The sequence below is a fragment of the Xiphophorus hellerii genome, chromosome 10, assembly GCF_003331165.1.
Source record: "Xiphophorus hellerii strain 12219 chromosome 10, Xiphophorus_hellerii-4.1, whole genome shotgun sequence".
Taxonomy (NCBI): Eukaryota; Metazoa; Chordata; class Actinopteri; order Cyprinodontiformes; family Poeciliidae; genus Xiphophorus; species Xiphophorus hellerii.
In genome coordinates this window covers 1,828,256-1,849,831 of record NC_045681.1, presented here as the reverse complement: position 1 = coordinate 1,849,831, position 21,576 = coordinate 1,828,256, and the positions used below count along the sequence as shown (strand labels likewise).

Sequence of the window (21,576 nt, the reverse complement as noted above, 5' to 3'; positions counted from 1 at the left end):
TGGTTTTTCAAGATTTAATTTTTAGAAAATCTTATTTTAATCATCTTGAATTCAACTTTTTTTTCCCACCGAATTCTGACTTTTTCTTAAGCGTTCAGACTCTTCTGAGCTCAAAGATCAGAAAATGTCGTAATTCTGAGAAAAATTCAGAATTACACAAAAGATCATGGAATTCTAAAAAATGTACAGATTTTTTTTCATTTTCTCTAATCCTTTTCTGTAGAAACTAGATATTTTCATAAACTTCATAAAAAACAGACATATTTTACTGTTAGTTAACTTTGCCTGTTTTGGATCAGTTAGAATTACTAAAACTGTGTTATGTGAAACATAAAATTTTGTCATATCCTACCTTCTCGCTGCTGTAGAAAGCTGAATACTATAACAAGACATTAATAACATTAATACATAATATAATAGTGAACTGAAACTACCTTTTTTAGTTCATCTGTTTTTATTTTATCTCCACATTCACCTTAAATGCTTTAAAACTGTTTAATTTTACTGTTTCATGCGGTAACATGTTTTTTGTGTTTTCTCGTGTGCAAACATCCGAAATGTGTTTTCTGATGAAACGCTGTGCCTGCTCCCAGTGTAAGGACGGCGCCTGCACGCTGTCCGCCATGACCTCAGGGATCCGTCGCAACTGGATCCAGGCCATCATGAAGAACGTCCGACCCACCGTCGCCCCAGACGTCACCCGGTAATCCCCGGCCGGGGTCAACGCCGGCAGACTCTTGATTTATCTAAACGCCCGTCTCCTGCCCCTCCTCACCCGCTCTCCCCTTCTTTCTCTTCCTGCTCTTCCGGTGTTTTCTGCCCGCTTCCAGGAAAAACATCTCTCTGAAACTGTCCGTTCTGAAGCCCAGGTTGGAGCGCTTGTGTGTTGAATTTCAAGCCATGATGTAATCACTCAGCAGTGTCCGTCCCGGCGTGCTTGTGGTCATGTGACTCAGTCATGTTGTGCTTCAGTAGAGGCCAGAATAAAACTGATGCTGCAGAAATATCTGCAGAGCAAACAGTCGGTTATCTCTGCAGTTCTCTGGAAACACAGACAAATCTGTTATATTATTATATTATATTTATCTTCTTTATGATGCAGTACTAGGGCCAGTATAGGAAAAAAATATATAATAATTATGAGAATAGAGTCATAATATTACCAGAATAAAGTTGTTATAATACAAGAATAAATTTGTATGATATAAAGTCATAATATTACGAGAATAGTTGAATATGAGAATCAGGTCATGATGACATTAAAGTCATGATAATACTAGAATAATATTCTTAATGAGAATAAAGTAAAAATATTACTAGAATAAAGTTGGAATAACACAAGAAAAATGTTATATTGAGAAAAAAACCATCAGTCATAATATGATAAAAATAATATTAACACAATAAAGTCGTAATAATGAGGAATTTTATTATAATATTCCAAGGTAAAAGTTGTACAACAATAAAGTCATAAAATTACCACAATAACTGTACTTACACAAAATAAAGCCGTAATAATGAGAATAAAGGATCGAATTTTAACAAAGTAAAGTCGTAATTATATGAGAAAAAAGTTCTAGTAGTACAAGAACAGTCATAATGTGAGAATAAAGTTGTCATAATGTGACAAAAATTATACTAATAATGATGTAAGATTACCAGAATAAATATTTTAATCTGTAAAAATATCAGAATAAAGTAAAAATATTAACAGAATAGTAATTAAAATACAACAAAACTTGTAATAATACCAGAAAAGTCGGAATATTACGAGAAAATCAAATGAGATTAAACAGAAAGTTGTATGACAATAGTGGTAATAATACATAATATTACCGTAATAAAGTTGTATTCTGGTAACTTTGCATATTAATTCTCATAATATTATGATTTTATTCTTGTAATAATAATAATGATAATCTCTTAGTTTGTATGTTTGTCTCCAGGTCGTCTCTTTAATTCTTCCCTGCATAGAAAACTCACACCTTGTTGCTCCACTGTTAACCCCGGCCCATCTGACCTTTGACCTCACATTTAATGACCCATTTAAGCCGTGCTGATCTGGATTCTGTCTCGTTTCTCGCCAACACATCTGTTATCGGCTTACCGCCACCAGATTCCTCTCATTCTTCTTCTAGACACGATGTTTACGTTGACGCTTTTCTCAGATTTTCTGTGCTGCTTTCGTCGCTTCGCCTGTCTTATAAATGTTTCTAATACTTTGACTAGACTCTGTTTACGGTGGTGATTCAGGGTTTCTGCAGGTCACAATCAAAACAAAGCATTTAGTTTCTACCAAAATCTGTGCAGCAATCCCTCCTGAACAAGCATGTGGCGACTGCATAAATATGCAGCAATTTGTCCACAGCAGCCATTATGCTACTGACAATGTAAACAAAGCAGAAATTCTGATCATGTGAATATTTTAATTTAGCCAATTTTCTTCTGTACTTGCACATAAAGTAGTAAAAAATATATTTAAATACACCATAAATTTACAGGTTACATGTTAAAAAATTAGAATATTATAGAAAAGTTGATTCATTTCAGTGATTTAATTCAAAGAATTTAAACTTAAATATCCCTTAGAAATAGATTTGTTCATTATGCCTGTTAATTTTTTATGTTTGTGGCTGACAAAGGGTTAAAAACCAAAAATTCAGTTTCCCAGATAATTTCAACATAATGCATTTTTTTAATACTAACTGTAGACTGGCCACTTTTAATACATTTGGTTTAAACAATGTCAATAAAGGAAACAATAAAATCTGTTCAAGGTTTAAATAAAGGATTATATGTGCTGCTTATTCTGGTTTAGGTGACTGGAATCATAATTGATTATGAAAAAGTTGTAAAAATCTTAAATCTCAGTTGGGCCTGCAGAAACTCTGTAAACGCACATCTGGAAGAGGCTGAGATTTACGACGGCGTGTTGGAGCCACTGTAGATGAACGAAGGAGTACATTTCTAACAAAAACTCAGACGTTTTTAGATTAATCTCGGATGTTTTCTATTAAAAAAAAGTTAAAAAAAGAAGGAATTTTCCAATATGAAAAATCTAAAAAATCTTAGGAAAAACTCAGAAATTTTGTAGAAACAACAAGAAAATTTCTGTTAGAAAAGTCACAAAATTTGCTAAATAGAAATCTGAAATTTTGACAACTTTAGAAACTTGAAAAAAAAGTAGAAATTTCTGAGATTCAGAAATGAAAAGAAATTGACCGAAACTCAGGAAAAAGTTTTTTTCCCCCTAGAAATTTAAGTTTTAACCAGCAAAGTTTTTCTTTTGAAACTCAAATTTTGATGATTCTTTTTTTTCTGAGATTGATCTCAAAATTTCAGATTTTTTTTTTCTAGAAGATTTCTACTCTTGGAAAAAAAAGGTCGTTTTTTCCTCAAATTTCTCAGATTAATCTAATAATTTCAGAGTTTTTTTCAAGTAAATTTTAGATTTTTCAAACTTAGAAATTTTCTTGTTTTTTCTAGAAAGGCCATAAATTTGCCCCTTTTTTCTGTCTCTATGATGACTCTAATTCGCCATCATGTTTATTTCGACTGTATTTGAACTGATGCAGGTATAAAACTCTCCTCCATTAAATCTGTTTGTACTGTTTGTTGATCCAGATCCATCCCTGATGAAAACCTAAAGAGCCATGTGATGTTGGAGCCGTGTCAGGTGACCTCTGACCCCAAGTCGGACGACTCCAAGCAGTCGCCGGGCAGCAACGCCGCCACTCCTCCGTCTGAGCCGCGTAGGAAAGGAGTCCGCGAGCGCCGGCGAGAGGGCCGCTCCAAAACCTTTGACTGGACCGAATTCAAAATGGAGAGGAAGGAGAAGTCGGTAAAAGAACGAGCGGAAACGGTTGACCTCAGCTCGGCGTTCTCCACCACCTCCTCCTGCTCGCCCTCCTCCTCCGCCTCCTCGCTGGCCTCCTCGCCCGCGACTTCCTCCTCCCTGCAAACCTCATCCGTATCAGCTCCGCCCCCTGCCGACGCGAAAGACGAGCCGTCCCCAGAGGAGCGAGGCAAAATGGACGTCGACCACAGGGCGGTCGGGCTGTGGGGCGCCGACGCGACGGATGGCGTCGCTCCAAACATCAGACAGGAAATCGAACAGCGGTGGCATCAGGTGGAGACGACGCCACTGAGAGAGGAGAAGCAGGTGCCGATTTCCACGACTGCAGCAACCGCCGAGCGACTGCCGGCTAACGAGCTAGCCGCGCTGCTGGACAAGGAGGTGAGACTTTAACCACGGAAATATGACGAAACTACGACAATAAAGACATTATGAGAGTGAAGACATAATATTATGACTTCATTCTTGTACAACTTTATTCTCGTAATATTATCACTTTATTCTCATATTGTGATTTAAGTTATGTAATATTATGACTTTATTATCATACAACTTTATTTTTATAATTACTCATAAAATCACAAGAATAAAGTCCTTTATTCTAAAATAGTTTTTCCTTAGCCTGGCTCTGATACTCCGTCATAGTTTCCACTGTTTCCTGACACATTGTGAACATGTTATCTGTTCCTCTGAGCTGCAGAACAGCTATTCATTATTTAACTTATTAACTATAAAATTGCAGCATTTTGCTTGAAAATGTTAATTAGGAACAATTAGAAACTACGATGAAAACTCTTGGTTCTGCTGGTTAAGCTGGAATAAATGGCCTGTGTCTTCCAGTTGGGACAGAAGCAGAAGGAGCTGGACCGACTGCAGGAGCAGAACAGCCTGCTAAAGGAGCAACTGGAGGACGCTCTGGGCCGGGAGCAAAGTGCCAGGGAGGGATACATACTGCAGGTACGGATCGCTGCTTCAGCTGTTCACCAATTATCAGTCAGAAACATTTGCAGGTTTTAAAACATCAGTTTCCCAATGACATGTCAAGTCTTCATTAATTTCTGGGAGTAAATGGAATCATTTTCTTCAGAATTTTATTTATTTGGAAAAAGGTTTTATTAAAGGGGGTTGTTATGTATTTTCCAGGCACATGGTCCCATTTTATAACACAGTCAAGTCACCTTCAGTTGTTATGAAAATGCCTTATATATCAGAAATTACTTAAAAACGTATGCTCCTTCAGAGTGAGCACAGGAGTACCTCAGGTATGTGTACTCGGTCCTTGTTTGTTTTTCTCAGCTGAAACACAAAATTGATCTATTTAAAGCCGCAGCATTCTGTATGTCCCAGGCACATACTGACATTTTACAGCAAAATCAAGTAATTCTTACATTCAGTTGTTATAAAAAGTCTATGCATGTAAAAAATTACTTAAAAGTGTTTTGACTTCAAACATAGCCGTATCAGATGTCTTGAAATTGGCTCAAAAATGTAGCTTTGACATAATACCCACCCTCCTGGTGTGAGTTATTTTACTGAAAGTTATACGTATCCTAACGAACCCAGTGAACCAGCATTGCAATATGTAGTTTTTTTTTTTTTTTTTTTTTTTTATCGCCCCGCAAGGGGTCTTTCTGTGGGCTCTAGTGTCCCTTTATTCAAAGTAGGCTGACAGGAAAGGGGGAAGGAGAGGGGGGAAGACATGCGGTAAACGTCGTCGGGTCCGGGAGTCGAACCCGCGACAGCCGCGTCGAGGCTACGTTTTGCCTGAATGTGGGTCGCGCTAACCCCTCCGCCACCACGGCACGCCCGCAATATGTAGTTTTAACAAATCTTTCTGTTGTTGAAGAGACAGAACCCTGGTGAGGTTTTTTATACCTCACAATGTAAAATAAAAACTGTTTTTGTTACAAAATCTGCAGATTTTTGTGTGAAAGACGTGTATATTTTTTGAAACCAATCTACTAATGGGAGTTGTTGCTTAATCTCTTGAACTGAAATGCATGGTTGTGGTGTTTTTTGAAGCATGAGTTTTCACTAACTTGTTCTAATCGAGTTTCACATCTCCTGGGAAAATAACTGATTTGATTTGTTGAGTTTAAGGTAAGAATCTTGATCAGTAAGCTTCGTGCTGTGCTTTTTCCTTCTGTCTGCATGTGTGCTTCCCAGCTCGGTTTCTGCATGCTTTTTAATGTGTTTTCACTCTTTTATTCCTGCAATTTTTTTTCAGAAACTCTATGTTAGCACCCCATTAAGTCTGAAAGGATGTAGTTCTTTGAGGTTTTTCTCTTTTTTCAAGTGAACCCTGAAAAAGCACAGTGGAAGCTTGCTAAAAAAAACTTCAAATAAACAGGAATATTCGCAAGAAAGGAGAAAACTTATTTCTCTGCTAATCCCTGAGATGTGGTTCTCTATAAATGGTGGGTAAGATAGGGCAATGTCATTAATGAAAATGTCTCATGATCTTTTCAAGAGTACAACGCCACCTTCCTCATCACCACGCAAAGTGCCATGGCAACAGTTACACAAGCTCAACCAAGACTTGCAGGGCGAGCTGGAGTCCCAAAAGCGCAAGCAGGATCTCGCTCAGCAGCAGATCCGGACATTAAGGCGAAGCTACACCGAAGCTCAGGATGCCGTAGACCGCCATGAGACCGACATTCAGGCTCTGCAAACCAAACTTGCATCTGCAATGGCGGAAATCGTAGCGAGTGAACAAGCTGTGGCTCGAATGCGCAACGAGCTGAAACTGGAACAGGAGCGCTCAAAGGAACAAGAGGAGGAATACAGCCGCAACGAAGCCACCTTGCGAGCCCAGCTGAAGGATAGCGAAGACAGACTCCGGGAGGTTGAGGCAAGCCTTTTGGAGAGGAACCAGGCCCTCAGGCACCTGGAGCGCCAGCAGGCTCTGCAACGAGATCATGTGAAAGAGATACAGAGGTTGCAAGAGAGGCTGCAGGAGGTTGTGGCTCGGTTAGCCGCTACTGAGGAGGGCCAGGCGCTAAAGGAGGAGCGGTTGAGGAATGAGCAGCAGATCATGCAAGAGAAACATGAGAGAGAGAGGCAGAACCTGAGCAGAAGATTGGCAGAGGCCGAATCTGCACAGAAGGAAGTAGAAGACAGGTTGTTGGAGGCTGAGCAACAGGTTGAGGCCTTGCTTAGAGGGAGGCGGGCATCAGGTGGGAAGGAGCACAAGGAGGAAATGTTGAAGCTGCAGGAGCAGCTAGATCTGAAGACGGACAGGATGGAAACGCTGAGGGAAAGTGTGCGAAGGTTGGAGGAGGAGAAAGGCCAGCTGACCTGTCGCTGCCAGGAGCTTCTCAACCAGATCACAGAGGCAGACCGCGAAGTGAACAAGCTACGCAATCGTCTGGAAACTGAGGAAGCAGATTACTACACCCTGGAGCATTCATATGAGCGTGCTACACAGGAGTTTCAGAAGATGAGCCAGTTTCTCAGAGAAAAAGAAGAGGAGATCAAGCAGACTAAAGAGATGTATGAAAGGCTGATGGAGCGTAAAGAGGCGGACCTTAAAGAGGCTCTGGTCAAAATGACTGCGCTTGGCAGCAGCTTGGAGGAAACTGAACAGAAGCTGCAAGCTAAAGAGGTTCTTCTTTGTCAAATGAGTCAAAGTCTCATCAGTAAGACTGAGCCTTGCGGTGCTGAAGAAGATCTGCAAGCCAAACTTGTTGTTGCAGAGGACCGCATTGCAGAGTTGGAGCAGCACCTGACTGCCCTGCAGCTGGGCTACGCAGACCTCTGCTTGGAAAGGAAGCAACTCTCAGACCAGGACAAAACTGGAACAGTTAAAACATCATCTCCCTTGTCGTCAAGAACAGACCTGTCCATAGATGACTCTTCCAATATGGAGAGCTCCTCTGATGATAAAGAATCTGAAGCAAAGAGACCAAGGATCCGATTTTCAAGTATTCAGTGCCAAAAATATGTTGGTCCTGAAGTTGTAGACGCCAGTCAAACAAGTTCAGCTGACGAAAACATCTCTGACATTGCGCTCTCGCACACTAGTGACCCAGAGAAGTTCATTGCCATCATACACGCACTAGAAACAAAACTGCTCACCACTGAGGATAAGCTGAGAAACCTCACACAGAATGTTGTCGTTCAACGGGCCGTAGAACCCGGAGATGTCTCCAATACCGATCCAAAGTTGTCGGAAAGCGTGCCTTGCTCCCCAGAGGAGATTAGGAGTGTTGAAAGTGAAACAAGGAGTAGTTCTGCTCTCGAGCATTATAGCAAAGCCTTAGTGTATGTTGAAAATGGGCACGAGAAAGTTAGGGCGATGCTAAGTGGCTCCCATGGTACCACTGATTTACAGCTGCAGTCTCTTTCAGAAATAGAGAGTGATTTATTTAGTGCCTCTTTGCACATCCGACAAGGTCAGAAGACGTTGGACGAGCAGTCACCGGTTGCTCAAACCCCAGAGACCTTAGACAAGGAGTCCCGGCTCCTCTTTGCCAAAACGTTGTCCTTTGAAGCTGCCGTTTTGAACAAAATGGCTTTGCTGATACAAACCTCGAAGTCCGACCTTTTGCAAGCTCTTGTTGAGATATGGCAAGACTTGGAGCATGTCAAAACAAGTGAACAGGATTGCTTGGCGATAGTTTACGCGGATGTCTTGACCAGGAAGCTGATGTTGGAAAGTACATTCTGGAAGGACCTTGAGAAATCCGAGGCTGATGCTGCTGGAATCGAGGAGATTGAAGCTGAAACCGTCACAATCAACACCTTCCTCAAAGCAGAAATCACTTACTCAATGGAAAACCTTAAACTTTGCTACGAGGAGAAATTCAAACTACTCAAAAGAGAGTTGGCTGATGCCCAGTTTAGACTCAATCAAAGAGAAACGGCTCTTAAAGCAATTATTGATGCTTCAAAAACACCTGATTTAAAATCTGTAATCAAGGATGTGAAACAGGACCTCGGTATTGGCAAACAGAAGTTGGCTGACATTCGCCCCCCTGAACTCGCTCCCTACATGGAGCAGATTGAAGTAGAGGAAGCTAGAGATTTGGCTGAGGAAGTCGTTGATAGACACTTGGCAAGTGTGATGTCGTATGGCGGTCAGTCTATTGAATCCTTTCAAAACGCTCATGGCTACCTAGCTAACGAGCTCCAAAGACAAGCAGGTATCCTGCAAAGGTACGCAGAGGAGATAGAAAGAAGTGGAAGCCATCCTGCACTGTCTAAAATGATCCAGGCGGTTTTAGGACACCAAACATCCCATAATGTCATAAGTACCTCTCTTTGCATGCGAGAAGCCCTCATTCAGGCTCAGGTGGCGTACGTGGCATGCAGGCTGCGGGCCAAGCACGAGCAGGAGCTAGGCATGTGTAGGCAAACCAGTCAGGATATGGAAGCTCTGGTACAGCAGCATTCGTTCAAAGTTGCGGAAATTCAAGAAAAATACGAGGTTTCTTTGCGACAGGAGCAAGAGAACTTCTCCCAAACTATGATTGCTCTCCAGAGAGAGAACGAAACCCTGAAAAGTGAGCTCACTGAACGCATTAACCAGCTCACCCTTCAGCAGGAGCAAGTGTCTCTCCTGGAGGATCGTTTCCAGAAGGAGACCGAAGAGCTGAAGGAGAAGTGCCAAAGCGAGCTCAGTCAAGAGGAGCGTTGCCGCGCCTCAACAGAGCTGGCGCTCATAGAGACGGCCGCCGACAGCCAGAGAAAGCTCGAGGTTCTACTGGCGGATATCGACAGCATGGAGGAGCGTCACAACCGTCACGTTAGGAAGCTGGAGGAACAGTTCAAAGACCGGATCATGGAGCTCCAGCATTTTCACAAAGAGGAGTTGGATAAGTTACATTCCCAGTATGTCGAAGGCTTTCAGAGTGCCAACAAACACTCGCCTCCCTGCAAAGAGGTCGAGTCTCGAATGGAAGAGGAAGACGAGGGGAAGAGGGCGGATGTGCCAAACGTGTCAGAGCTGGACTCCATGATGGTTCTGAAGGAGCGAATCCAGGAGCTGGAGACGCAGATGAATAGCATGAAGGACGAGCTGGAGAACAAGCACCTGGAAGGGGATGTGGCCAGCCTGAAAGAGAAATACCAGAGAGACTTTGAGAGTCTTAAGGTTTTTCTTCTTTCATTACATAAATTAAATATTTAAAGCAGAGAGAAGTAGACGGTTAGTGAGCTTTAGTGACATTTATTTTACTGTTACTGGGAAATGGTGTGATTTTCTATTTTAAAAGTCTAGGTCAAATTTAATGCAGCTATGAATATTGGCGTGAAGTTAGACTTCCTTGCTCAGTCCATCCTGGTTGCTCCATTCAGACGATCTAATGCTAAAAATGATTTCTCCCAGTCAGAAGTTCGGATGAAAATAGCAAAAAAAAGATGCTGAAAATAAACTTGAAACCATGCAGTTATGATACATAATCATTTCTATTATTATTTTCTGAGTTGCTGGTTCAGGCTGGATTTTGATGTTTTGTTCATTTGACATCATGTTTTTTTCTTAAAGTTAATTGCCAAAAAAAAAATTATTCAAGTCAGAAAGAATTGCTTACTGCAGTAAATTAATCCATATTTATTTGACAGATTACAGTTTGTTGATGTTGTGGATAATCACTTTTCTTGTGCAGTGTTGGTCATGGAGTACCACAAGCTTGTGTGCTCAGATAACTTCTCTTTCCTATAAACACACCTTCATTTAGTAAACATTTTAATCAGCTGTAAATATCCATTTAACCTTTCAAATCCAGTTAGTTGATCATAATTGGAGAATATCTTAGACATAAAATCCTGTTAATTGTTTCCTATTGGCATTAAATTGTCAACTTAATTGACTGTTTTATGTTATAAAGTGAATTGGACTTTTGATTGTATTGGGTTGATTTGAATGGAAATTGGATATGAATTGGACCTGTCTGTTTGTGAATTGGTGCTAAGTAAATAAAATGAATTGGACTGAAAGGTGAATTGGTTCCCAACATGAGGAGAAGTTAATATTTTGTTGATATTAGACTATAAATGTTTTGTTTTCTAACCTGTGGAAGCTGCATTTGACTGAATAATCAGCCAAACAAAGAGAATTTTAACAGAAAACCAGGAGAAATCTATGATAGATTGGATGGAGCAAACAAAAACTGTTTTATTTTTACCAAACGTTTGTCATTTTTACTTGGCATTAAAAGCCATACCATTCCCCACATCCATATATGGCAAAAAGTAGTCTTTGTGTAAAAATTGAACTCTTTTGGGCAACAGCTTCACTGCTTTAACTTGCTCTACTAACGTAGCTGAGCTTTAGATAATCTTCTTTCCTTCTGCCACCGATTTCTGCATGCAACCTAGACGTTGAACATAATGCGTAGCCACAAGTAAATCACATCTCAGGTGATGAAACGCACAGACAAATAGCAGACTGAAACATAAAATGCTGGGCCTTTTCTTTCCCTAGGCGACATGCGAGCGAGGCTTTGCTGCAATGGAAGAAACCCACCAGAAGGTGGTGGAAGACCTACAGCGGCAGCACCAGCGGGAGATTTCCAAACTCATGGAGGAGCGAGAGAGACTGCTGGCTGAAGAAACCGCTGCTACTATTGCTGGTAAGAAGTCAGCTAATAATCACATTTATTTTGTGTTAAGCTGGGCAGAGATTAAACACGTTTCTTCGATGTAGCTATTGAAGCGATGAAAAATGCACATAAGGAGGAACTGGAGAAGAACCAGCGCTCCCAGCTGAGCGGTCTGAACTCGGATATCGATGAGCTCCGCCTGCAGTACGAGTACGTTCCAGTTACCTGAACTGATTTAACACTGCGCTAGAGATTTACAGCTGCAACGTAGTAAATTAAAATGTAATCACACTGCAAAAACACATATTACCAAGTATCTTAGGTCTGGTTTCAAGTGCAAATAACTTAGTTCACTTGAAATGAGACGAAACTAACTTACAAGTAACTTTTCAGCAAGATATAGAAGCATGTTATATGTTAATAATTCCTTAATATTGATGAAAAAGTGCTAGTTCCACTGGCGGCGTTGCCTAGCAACCCCAGCTAAGTCTGTCACGTTACCTAGCAACCAAATTCTGGTTCTACTGGCGGATTATTTCACTTTAACAAGGAAAAAAATGTCTTGTTATAAGTGAAATAATCTGAACTTTTTGTCAATGTTAAGGAATTATTATTAAAACAATCTGAAAAGTTACTTGTAAGTTAGTTTTGTCTTATTCCAAGTGTATTAAAATATTGGCAGTAAAAACTAAAACAAAAATACTTGGTAGATTTTTGAGTTTTTGCAGTGTAAAGAGTTACAGAAATGACTAATTTAAGATTAATTATACTCAGATTGACATACCTCAAGCATTTATTTCAGTTAATTTTGATGATTATTGCTTACAAATTTTCCAAGAAAATGTGGATATTAAGTTAAAAACCTATAAGAAATGTCCTTTACACACAGAAATGTTTTGTTGTGCTTGTTCATGTGAAAAACATGCATGTGGAGGGAGTTGAGGTTAAAACTGTTGTCTGGTTGTTTAGGGAAGAGCTCCAGTCCATCCATAGAGAACTGGAGGTTTTATCCGAGCAATACTCCCAGAAATGTCTGGAGAACGCTCACCTGGCTCAGGCGCTGGAGGCGGAGAGGCAGGCCCTCCGGCAGTGTCAGAGAGAGAACCAGGAGCTAAACGCTCACAACCAGGTCAGCAACCCGCTCAAATCCAGAAACACGTCCCCGTCTGCTGGTCCAAAACACCGTTTTCTGTCCTGCAGGAGCTGAACAACAGGCTGACCGCAGAAATCACTCGCATGCGCTCATGTTTCAGCGGGGAAACGGCTCTCTCTCCACTGACTCACGGCAAAGACGTTTACGAACTGGAGGTGGGTAAACCTGCGCTCATTAGCTGCGCAAATCTGCCTGTTTACATCAGGAAACTTAGCACATGCACACAACGCTGGAGGAGAAAAAGATGATTCTTTTCTTTGCCATCCTTAAAACTATCCCGTTAACTAAATGAAACCTGGAGATGAAGGCATTAATAATTTAGCGCAGTGATCCACAGCAAAGGGAAAAATGATGCGGAAAAACTCAAAACCAGTCATTAATCTTCTATTTTCTCTCTCTCCGTGTCAGCTACACTACACCAGACTCGTTGCCATAGTAACTGACAACAACGCTGCTAAAAACTAAAAGCGTCAGGATTCAACATCAAACATTTCCCATACAAAGAACAGGACACTCAGTCCGTTACAGTTTTGCGATTATTAAGCGATCGCTGTGGTAGATTAGCTGATTTAACCACCTGCTCTACTTACGATCTGTCAGAGGTGGTGTTAAGGTCGCCTTTCTTTTTATTTTTTTATTTTTTAACTGAACCCAAACACACAATTCCACAGCACATCTCCATGTTACACTTATCATAGTCGAGCTAGCATAACTGAACTACTTCCCTTCTTAATTAAAGGTTTTTCCTGACCTTATTATCTAATTGTTGTAGAGTTGACTAGTAGCAAAGCAGTGTGTCCCTTTTTCTTTTGAGATTTAGCTCGTGATGTTAACTTGACGGCTAACACCAATGCTAGTCATTGTTGGCTAGCAGCTTTTTGCCCTCCAGCGAAGAGAAGGGGTGGGATCTAGAGTGCGTCTATATTATGCTAATGTCAAAAAAACACAATTTCATAATGGAGGGGTTTCCATTAAATTAGAAATAGATAAATAAGCTTATTCATGCAATATTTTGGGCGTGCCGTGGTGGCGTAGGGGATAGTGCGACCCATGTTTGGAGGCCTTGAGTCCTCGACGCGGCTGTCGCGGGTTCGACTCCCGGACCTGGCGACATTTGCCACATGTCTTCCCCCCTCTCCTTCCCCCTTTCCTGTCAGCCTACTTTCAAAAAAATAAGGGACACTAGAGCCCACAAAAAGACCCCCTGGAGGGGTACAAATATATATATATATAAAAAAATTTCATTCAATAAGTTATTAAAATTCATAGCAGCGACGGATGTTAACAGAGACTACACTTATGATTAGACGTAGCGCTACCACGCATCATCTTATTCAGGCGTTGGAGCGACAAACCGCGCTAGCGGCTACTTATACGGTGTTTTTGGGAAATGATAGTCGGCCATTTTACAGAAGAACAATGGATTCAGCACGTTCAATCAATACACAACTTTTTATGATCTGTGAGCTGCACATTGTCTGAAAAAAACAATAAACTATAAACCATGAAGACCACTTCCTGTCGTCTACTTTGTCGTTTCCGCCAGCAGTAACATCCAGCTGTTGATCATGTGACTCGTGTTGTGAAAAAAGCGTTTAGTGAAATATATTTATTTTGACAAGGCCGAAAAACCACGAGCAACAACTTTTTATAAAAAATGTTTTGGTTTTTTCTTAATTGGTGTGTTTCCGTTTAGCAAATTTATTTTTGTAATTTCAATTTGTGTAATCCTTTTTGCTACGAAATCGCACAAAGTGAGAACTTTTCTTCTTTAAAGGTGCTGCTACGGATAAAAGAGTCAGAGATCCAGTATCTCAAGCAGGAAATCCACTCTTTGAAGGACGAGCTGCAGTCTGCTTTGAGGGTGAGTGAAACCAAAACATTTACCGGAGGTTCACTTCTTTATAAACGCCTTGTTTGAACCGCAACCGATTTCTCTGCCAGGACAAGAAATACGCCACGGATAAATATAAGGACATTTACACAGAGCTGAGCATTGTGAAGGCGAAGGCCGACTGTGATATCAGCAAGCTGAAGGAGAAGCTGCTCATGGCCACTGAAGCTTTGGGGGAGAGGAATGTTGACGACGCCGTTACATCCGGATACGGTTTGTTCAAATGTCTTCCTTACCTCCCAGTAAGACAAACTGAAGTTGTCTCAGTTGGTCTGAGTGGAGACTCGAGTCGCTTTTAAATTAAAACTTTTTTATTTTGTTTATTTAAAAGAAATTAAAAATATATTATTTTTAAATTTGGACTCATGGTCGAGTCTTTGACCGTTTTCCCACCTGATAGTCCGGTACTCTCTGTTCAATTGGAGACTAAAACTGCAACATTTGTTGCATTTTCAGTTGGTTCTCTTTCACATTGCACTGAGTCAAACAAATCAAAACAATTGAGCAACCTGTTCCCCTCCTCACCTGTGGGGGCGCTGCACCAAAAACCACTGAAGGAAATGACATAAAAAATAACTGAAGAAGACGCTTCCTTTCTCACAAAATGTAAATAAAAATGGAGTGCCCCCGTCAGATTTTAACGGTTGTAGGATTTCTCTTTCGTTTATGGCTGAACGACCCATTTCTCCTGTTAGCGCTAAGCTAACATGTTTGTTTTGGTTGTTTTTTATAGTTAAAATTTTGTTCAATATGTAATGAAATGGATATAATGAAAACAGAGATTAGTTTCTCATATTTGTCTCGTATTTTATTTCATTTTTTCAGAATAATACAAAGTAACTTTAAGCTACTTTATCATTACAAGGCTGAAAATGGCTGAAAATATCAAAATGAAAGCACTTCCTGTTTCAGTAACTCAAACATTTAGCACTTATTTACTTCTTCCACTTTGTCTCATTCATTATGTTGTAATTTATTCCTTTAATCTGAGCATGGTTAGTATATTAATATTTAATAGATAATATAAAACAGATAATCCACTAGTAAACATTAATGGGTTTTAATGTGTCCATAATTTTTCTTAAACTATAAATGTTTGTTTGTATTTCTAATGTGATAAATATTACAATTGTTCAATAAATGCTAAATGATTAAAATTTAACTATTAATAAACACTAAAATTGACTAAATATCTAATTTATTATGAACTGAGATATTTGTGGCTAATTACAGTTTCAATGTGTTTTAGACATCATGAAATCAAAAAGTAATCCAGATTTCATAAAAAAGGAAAAGTCAACACCCCCCAAGCAGCTGCGAGGCCTAAGGTCAAAGGTCAGTGATGTTGTTGTTGCGTTGTTTAGTAGCTGATATTGTCTGTTTAGACGTTTCTGTGTTTTTTTAGTGTTTTTCCTCCCAGGCTGTAAAGTCTGGATGTTTTTAGCGCCGCTGCTGTAAGTTTGTCTGTTTTGTCCATCAGTCTGTCACTGAGCAGGTGTCATGGGACAGCTGACCCCCCGCTGGGGTCATCTCCCCCTGCAGCCGCTGCCTAAAGATGTGCTGTAGGTATTAGCATGACCCGAACTGACCTCGCCCTCACTTCCTTCCCTCTCACTCACTTCCTTCCCTCGCCCTCACTTCCTTCCCTCTCACTCACTTCCTTCCCTCGCCCTCACTTCCTTCCCTCTCACTCACTTCCTTCCCTCGCCCTCACTTCCTTCCCTCTACTCACAACTAAAAGCCTCTTTATAAAATATAACACTCAGAAAACTCAGTTTCTTTGTTTCCTTTCAGTTAACTGGATTCATATTTTTATTTATTTTTGCTCCATTCATTTTGTCGTTTTAGTAACAAATTAAACCAGAGAAACTTTAGTTTGTTTTTTTATTAAGTGGCAAACGAACACAAAGTTGTTAGTAATTCTGAAATGTAAAGAAAATGATGGATGATTTTTTTTTGTGGAAATGGTTTTCAGAAATAAAAAGCTGAAAAGTGTGGCATGCATTTGCATTTCCTTTGGCTCGATACTGTGACAGGAAAAGAAAATTGGGAGAATAAAGTTAACTATTACAACTTTTTAAATCTAAATATTATAACTTTATTCTTGTACAAATTAAATCTGTATCCTGCTGCGTCACCATGAACTAATATTTATCAAAACTCAAAACATTTAATTCATTATTTTCATCAGCTGTTATTAAGTTTGCATTTTAATTATTTAATTACATATTTAATAAATAGTAATTTATTTCATGGTGCATTTATTTATTGATTTGTTTTTTTTTTTCGTATGGAAGAAGTAAATTCACACTTTGTTCTTGTCTGTCACATAAAATCCCTGTAAAAAATAAAAAATTAACCAAAGTTTCTGGTTCTAACAGTAGGTACGGGATGTTTACTGTTAGAGGTGATTTCTGTTTGTATGTTCATCAGTGAATTTTATTTAGAAATATTTAAACACTGTCCATACATTCTGTTCACAAATAAATACAATTTGTTTGTTTGTTTTCTCACAGAGCCTGAAAGAGGGACTGACTGTGCAGGAACGCATGAAGCTTTTCGAGGCTAAAAACACCAGGAAGATTTAAATGTGTGTAAAATCTCAAGTTTCCTCCCATTCTGGTCGGATGTGCCAACAAAAAACATTCAAACCTGGAAATTTTAGCTTCCATTCCTCCCACTTCTCGTGGTTTTACTGGATTAACTGGATCCAGATTATAAAACTCTGTACTTTTTTAAAAAGAAAAACAAACATCACACCCATAATTAAAGTTATAGAAAAAACAACAAAACACCAAGAATAATATCTACCAGTATAAATTATCTGCTGTATTTACAGTGTTTCTGTCTACTGGTTTTATTGTGTTGCACCAGTTGGGCTGTATGTAACTACTGGGGTTACTGTGTGTGTGTGTGTGGGCGTGTGTGTGTGTGTGAGACGGGGGAGCGCTCAGATTGCACTTACCACTGGACTACTTGAGGAAGCTTTGTGTTTTTATTTTTTTCATCTAAAATTGATGTAGTGACAAGCAATTGGCTTTTGCAGTGCATTCAGTGAAAAGCAGTTTGTTATGATGCACTGTAAAAACACAACATGTTACCGAATGTTTTGGGTTTAGTTTCTATTGCAAATATCTGAGTATATTTGAAAATTACAAGTAACTTTTCAGCAGGAAATAAAATCTTATTTTATGTAAATAATTCCTTAATATTGATGAAAAAATTCCAGTTCCACTGGCAGATTATTTAACTTATGGGAAAATGTCTTGTTATAAGTGAAATAATCTGTAAGTAGAACTTTTTATAATCAAGATTAATGAATTATGTACTTAAAACATAATTCTTTTTTTTTCTTTTAGAAAAGCGACTCGAGGGATTTTTTTCTTATTTGAAGTTTACTGAGATATTTGCAGAGAAGAAGCCAAACCTAAAATACTTGATAAAATGTTTATCTGCAATGAGGGGTTTGTACACTGCAAAAACACAATTTTACTGAGTATTTGTGTCTATTTTCTACCACAAACATCTTAGTTCATTTGTAATAATACAAACTAACTTACATTTAACTGTTCAGCGACATATAGGAGCTTCTTTAAAATCAATAATTCCTCAATATTGATTTTAAAATGTACTGGTTCAACTGACAGACTATTTAATTTACAACATGGAAAATTGTCCTGTCATAAGTGAAATAATCTGAATTATTGACTTAAAACTCGCTTCTATATCTTGCTGAAAAGCTACTTTTAACTTATTTTTATCTTATTTCAGGTGTAATAAGATATTTGCAGTAGAAAATAGACCAAAATTACTAGGTCAGATTTTCTGTTTTTGCAGTGTGGATTTTTTTTAAGCACTTAAAGCTTCGTATGTGAGTCGGTGTGACGATACGCTCTTTAAAAACTAAACCGTTTAGGACTTTGCATGAGTACCTAGCTTAATTTAAGCAGCAGAATGATTTTATTTTCTGATTTTACGCTTCAGTGTGAAACTTTTAAACGAAGGCTTTGCTTCCCGCTGATCCTGCTGTCGATGTTTTACTGTAAAGCGTCTGAAAGCGCTCGGCCTCCTGGCGCTCATCTAGAGTACAAACACCCAGAAACCTGTGCAGCTATGGAAACACACTGTATAGTATTCACAACACATGTTGTACATAAGAGGATGCCATACAGAAGACCTATGTTTGTTTTAGACTTTTACCTTGCCCCATAGCTCTACCTGGAATATATATATGAATATTTTTTATTTCTATTTGAATGTATGATGTCTAATAAATGAAGTGTTTAAAAAAGCAATGCCTGGTTTGACTGTGAACATCAGTTCTGTGTTAAACTGTTTAATTAAAAAAATTAAATCTTGTGAAAAAGAAAAAGATGAAATTGAATTTGATTTTTATTATTCTGTTTTTGTCTGTATAATTATTTATTAATGCAAAAGTTGGATCATCTTTACACACTGAGATTTAAAACAGTGTATTAATGAATCAGCCTGAAATTAAATCTCAGAAATAAACTTGGAAATTTCTGAGATTAATTTTGAAATTTCTGATTTATTTTTTTTTTCTCTCATATTTTTCACTTCTGGAGCCCAGAAATATCTTTGGTTTTTCTAGACAGTTTCTGAAATTAATAACATTTTTATTTTTCAATCTACAGTGGCCCTTATAAGTGGTTGTACTCGTGCAGACTGAGTCTGCGTGTTTTTAAGTTCATTTAATATTTAAATATCTGAAGTGAAACCGACCAATCAGAGGAAAGGTAGCCCATCAGAGAGGGAATTCTTAAAGAGACAGGAGTGGAGCTGATTCAGAGGGTTAAAGTCCACCAGGAACCGGCAGTTTCATCCGTCCATGTTCCTGCTGCAGCAAACACAGCAGAGCTGCTAACGGAGCGTCAGTGAGTCAGTCCAGCTGCAGACCAGGACGACGCGTCCGGCGCCACACTGACCTGACGGAGCCAGCAGGAAGCCGAGGACGGCAGCAGGGCGGTAGACCACGAGGGTCAGCCGCTCCGCTGCACAGGAACAGGAAGTGGTGGAGACGTTCAGAGGGACAGGACAGGTGGATGGCGGGACTGGGACAACTGGAAAAATATTAAATGCCGCTCTTGTATCACACAGGAACGGCATTTAATAATATTTTCAAATGTATTGATATTTATTGATTTAAATTATTTATTTGTTCAGAACAGTACATTAACATATTTATGAATGTATTTATAAATGACATCACTTCTGGTGACCATGTTTTCTATTTTTTAAATTATTTTTATGTGAAAGAAACGGGAAATTGAAATACAGTGGTGTGAAAAGGTGTTTGCACCGTTCATGAATTTCTATTTTTTTATTTTACATGTTTGTCACACTTCAGTGTTTCAAAACATCAAACCAACTTAAATATTACTGGTTTGATGTTCTGAAATCCTGAAGTGTGACAAACATGCCACACAATAAATAATCAGGGCGGTGCACAGACTTTTCCACACGGCGGTTTTGTGACTGGATTTTTTTACAGTATCGTTTTTTTCTGTTTGTGAACTCAGCAGTTCCTGGTTTTGTCCACCAGGGGGAGCCGTCAGCTTTGGCGCTGAGCGTTAATGAAGCCGAGGTCAGATCCACACAGAAGACAGAGGTGGGTAATAACTAATTACATTTACTCCAGTAACTTTTAAAACAATTTATACTTTTAGGGTATATATTTAAAATATATACTTTTAATAGATATAAAAGTACTCTGATTACACTGATAAAATGAGAAAAATGTGTTATAAGTGAAATAACTGGCACTGTTTTTATCAATATTTAGAAATTATTAACTTGAAATGAGTTCCTATAAATTCCTGAAAAGTTACTTGTGAGTTTGTTTTGTTTTACTTAAAATATTAGATATTTACACTAAAAGAATAATCAAAATCTAAGTTTATCTATATAACATATTTAGGACCAAAATGCTTCATAACAATCAGCAGGTAGATAAATGATAAAGCAAGAAATAAAATTAAGTTAAATAAAATAAAAATAATAAAAATTGGCAGTAAAGTATGAAAAATAATACTATGACATACCTGATACTTGATAGGATTTTGTGTTTTTGCTGTGTTGCTTATATGATTTTTTATTAGATTTATTCCTGGCTTTTAAAATTTCTTACAAATAAAAATAAGAACTTATATCTCTGCCTAAATGAATCTTTCCGAGACCAAGCGTGAGTTGAGAGGAAACAAAGATGGACGACTGGGACGAAGCAATGGCCGCTGCTAGCCATTTGGTGCTAGCATAAGCACAATATTTTTCACTTCACTTCTCATTTTCTGGTGGAAAATTAAGTGTCATGATGACAAAGTGGAAATAAATAAAGTGCAGTGAGGAAGATGAGTCTTAAAGTGTTGGGTTGAACGTCCACTGGAGGCTCCACTGGTCCTGGCAGTTGACCTTTGACTCTCTGATGGTGGTGAAGGGGCCTGAGGATGTCGCCCCCCGGGCCTCAGAGCCGTCAGAAAGCTTTAGGTTTGTGGCCCTGACCTTTCCGGTGGGGGGATGAGGCGTTTCGGACCTTCAGGAGGAGAAACGCAGGTAACCGGGTTGAGGGCGGTTTGGCTTTAGGAGCTTCTTCACCTTTATCTCCGGATGTCTGTTTGTGTGAATAACATTTATTTAATACTTTATTTCATTCTCTGGAGAATTTGATCTGGTTTTATTAGTGGTGGCACTCGATTAAAGTTTAAAGTCAAATTAATTTGTCACGTTTTTAATCAACTATATAGATAAAATAAGCAACATTGTCAATTAAAAAAAACATTTTTGTTAAAAATTTATTGAATAAACAGACATATGAGCTCAATAAAAGAGATATGTACTGATTTTAATCTGTTAACCTTCAGACTGGTGCAAAGTTCAGCTTTCCAGTGTTTCAGGAACCGGCTTTAGAAATATGGACTGTGGACGCTGACATTAGCGTTAGCAGCTTTGTGTTTAGCATTAAGATCCTATTTTAGGCTTACAGCTTCGTTGATAAGCTAACTCCTTTTAGCCCAACTTAAACACAACATTCGTCTTTTCCAGCATCCAATCAGATTGTTTTTTAAAGCAGAAATTAACCCCTAATGAGCCAAGAGAAGCAGCTTCATCATAC

General features: G+C 38.9%; 1 protein-coding gene across 7 annotated transcripts in view; it reads left to right on the top strand.

Annotated features, from left to right (window-relative positions):
* LOC116727526 (myosin phosphatase Rho interacting protein) overlaps nt 1-18,842 on the top strand; it is a 62,571-nt gene extending 43,729 nt beyond the window's left edge. For 4 of the 7 annotated variants that reach the window (XM_032575012.1, XM_032575015.1, XM_032575017.1 and 1 more), the window contains 13 exons: nt 594-703; nt 831-869; nt 3,625-4,237; nt 4,697-4,813; nt 6,327-9,950; nt 11,283-11,430; nt 11,505-11,610; nt 12,370-12,529; nt 12,601-12,708; nt 14,331-14,417; nt 14,498-14,660; nt 15,697-15,782; nt 16,964-18,842. In XM_032575012.1, the coding sequence (XP_032430903.1) occupies nt 594-703; nt 831-869; nt 3,625-4,237; nt 4,697-4,813; nt 6,327-9,950; nt 11,283-11,430; nt 11,505-11,610; nt 12,370-12,529; nt 12,601-12,708; nt 14,331-14,417; nt 14,498-14,660; nt 15,697-15,782; nt 16,964-17,035 (5,433 nt within the window). In that variant the 3' untranslated portion in view covers nt 17,036-18,842. Of the gene's footprint in view, nt 1-593; nt 704-830; nt 870-3,624; nt 4,238-4,696; nt 4,814-6,326; nt 9,951-11,282; nt 11,431-11,504; nt 11,611-12,369; nt 12,530-12,600; nt 12,709-14,330; nt 14,418-14,497; nt 14,661-15,696; nt 16,010-16,963 lie in introns of all 7 variants that reach the window. The other 3 variants (XM_032575013.1, XR_004340816.1, XM_032575014.1) reach the window with 3 other exon arrangements.
* Nucleotides 18,843-21,576: the final 2,734 nt, after the last annotated feature.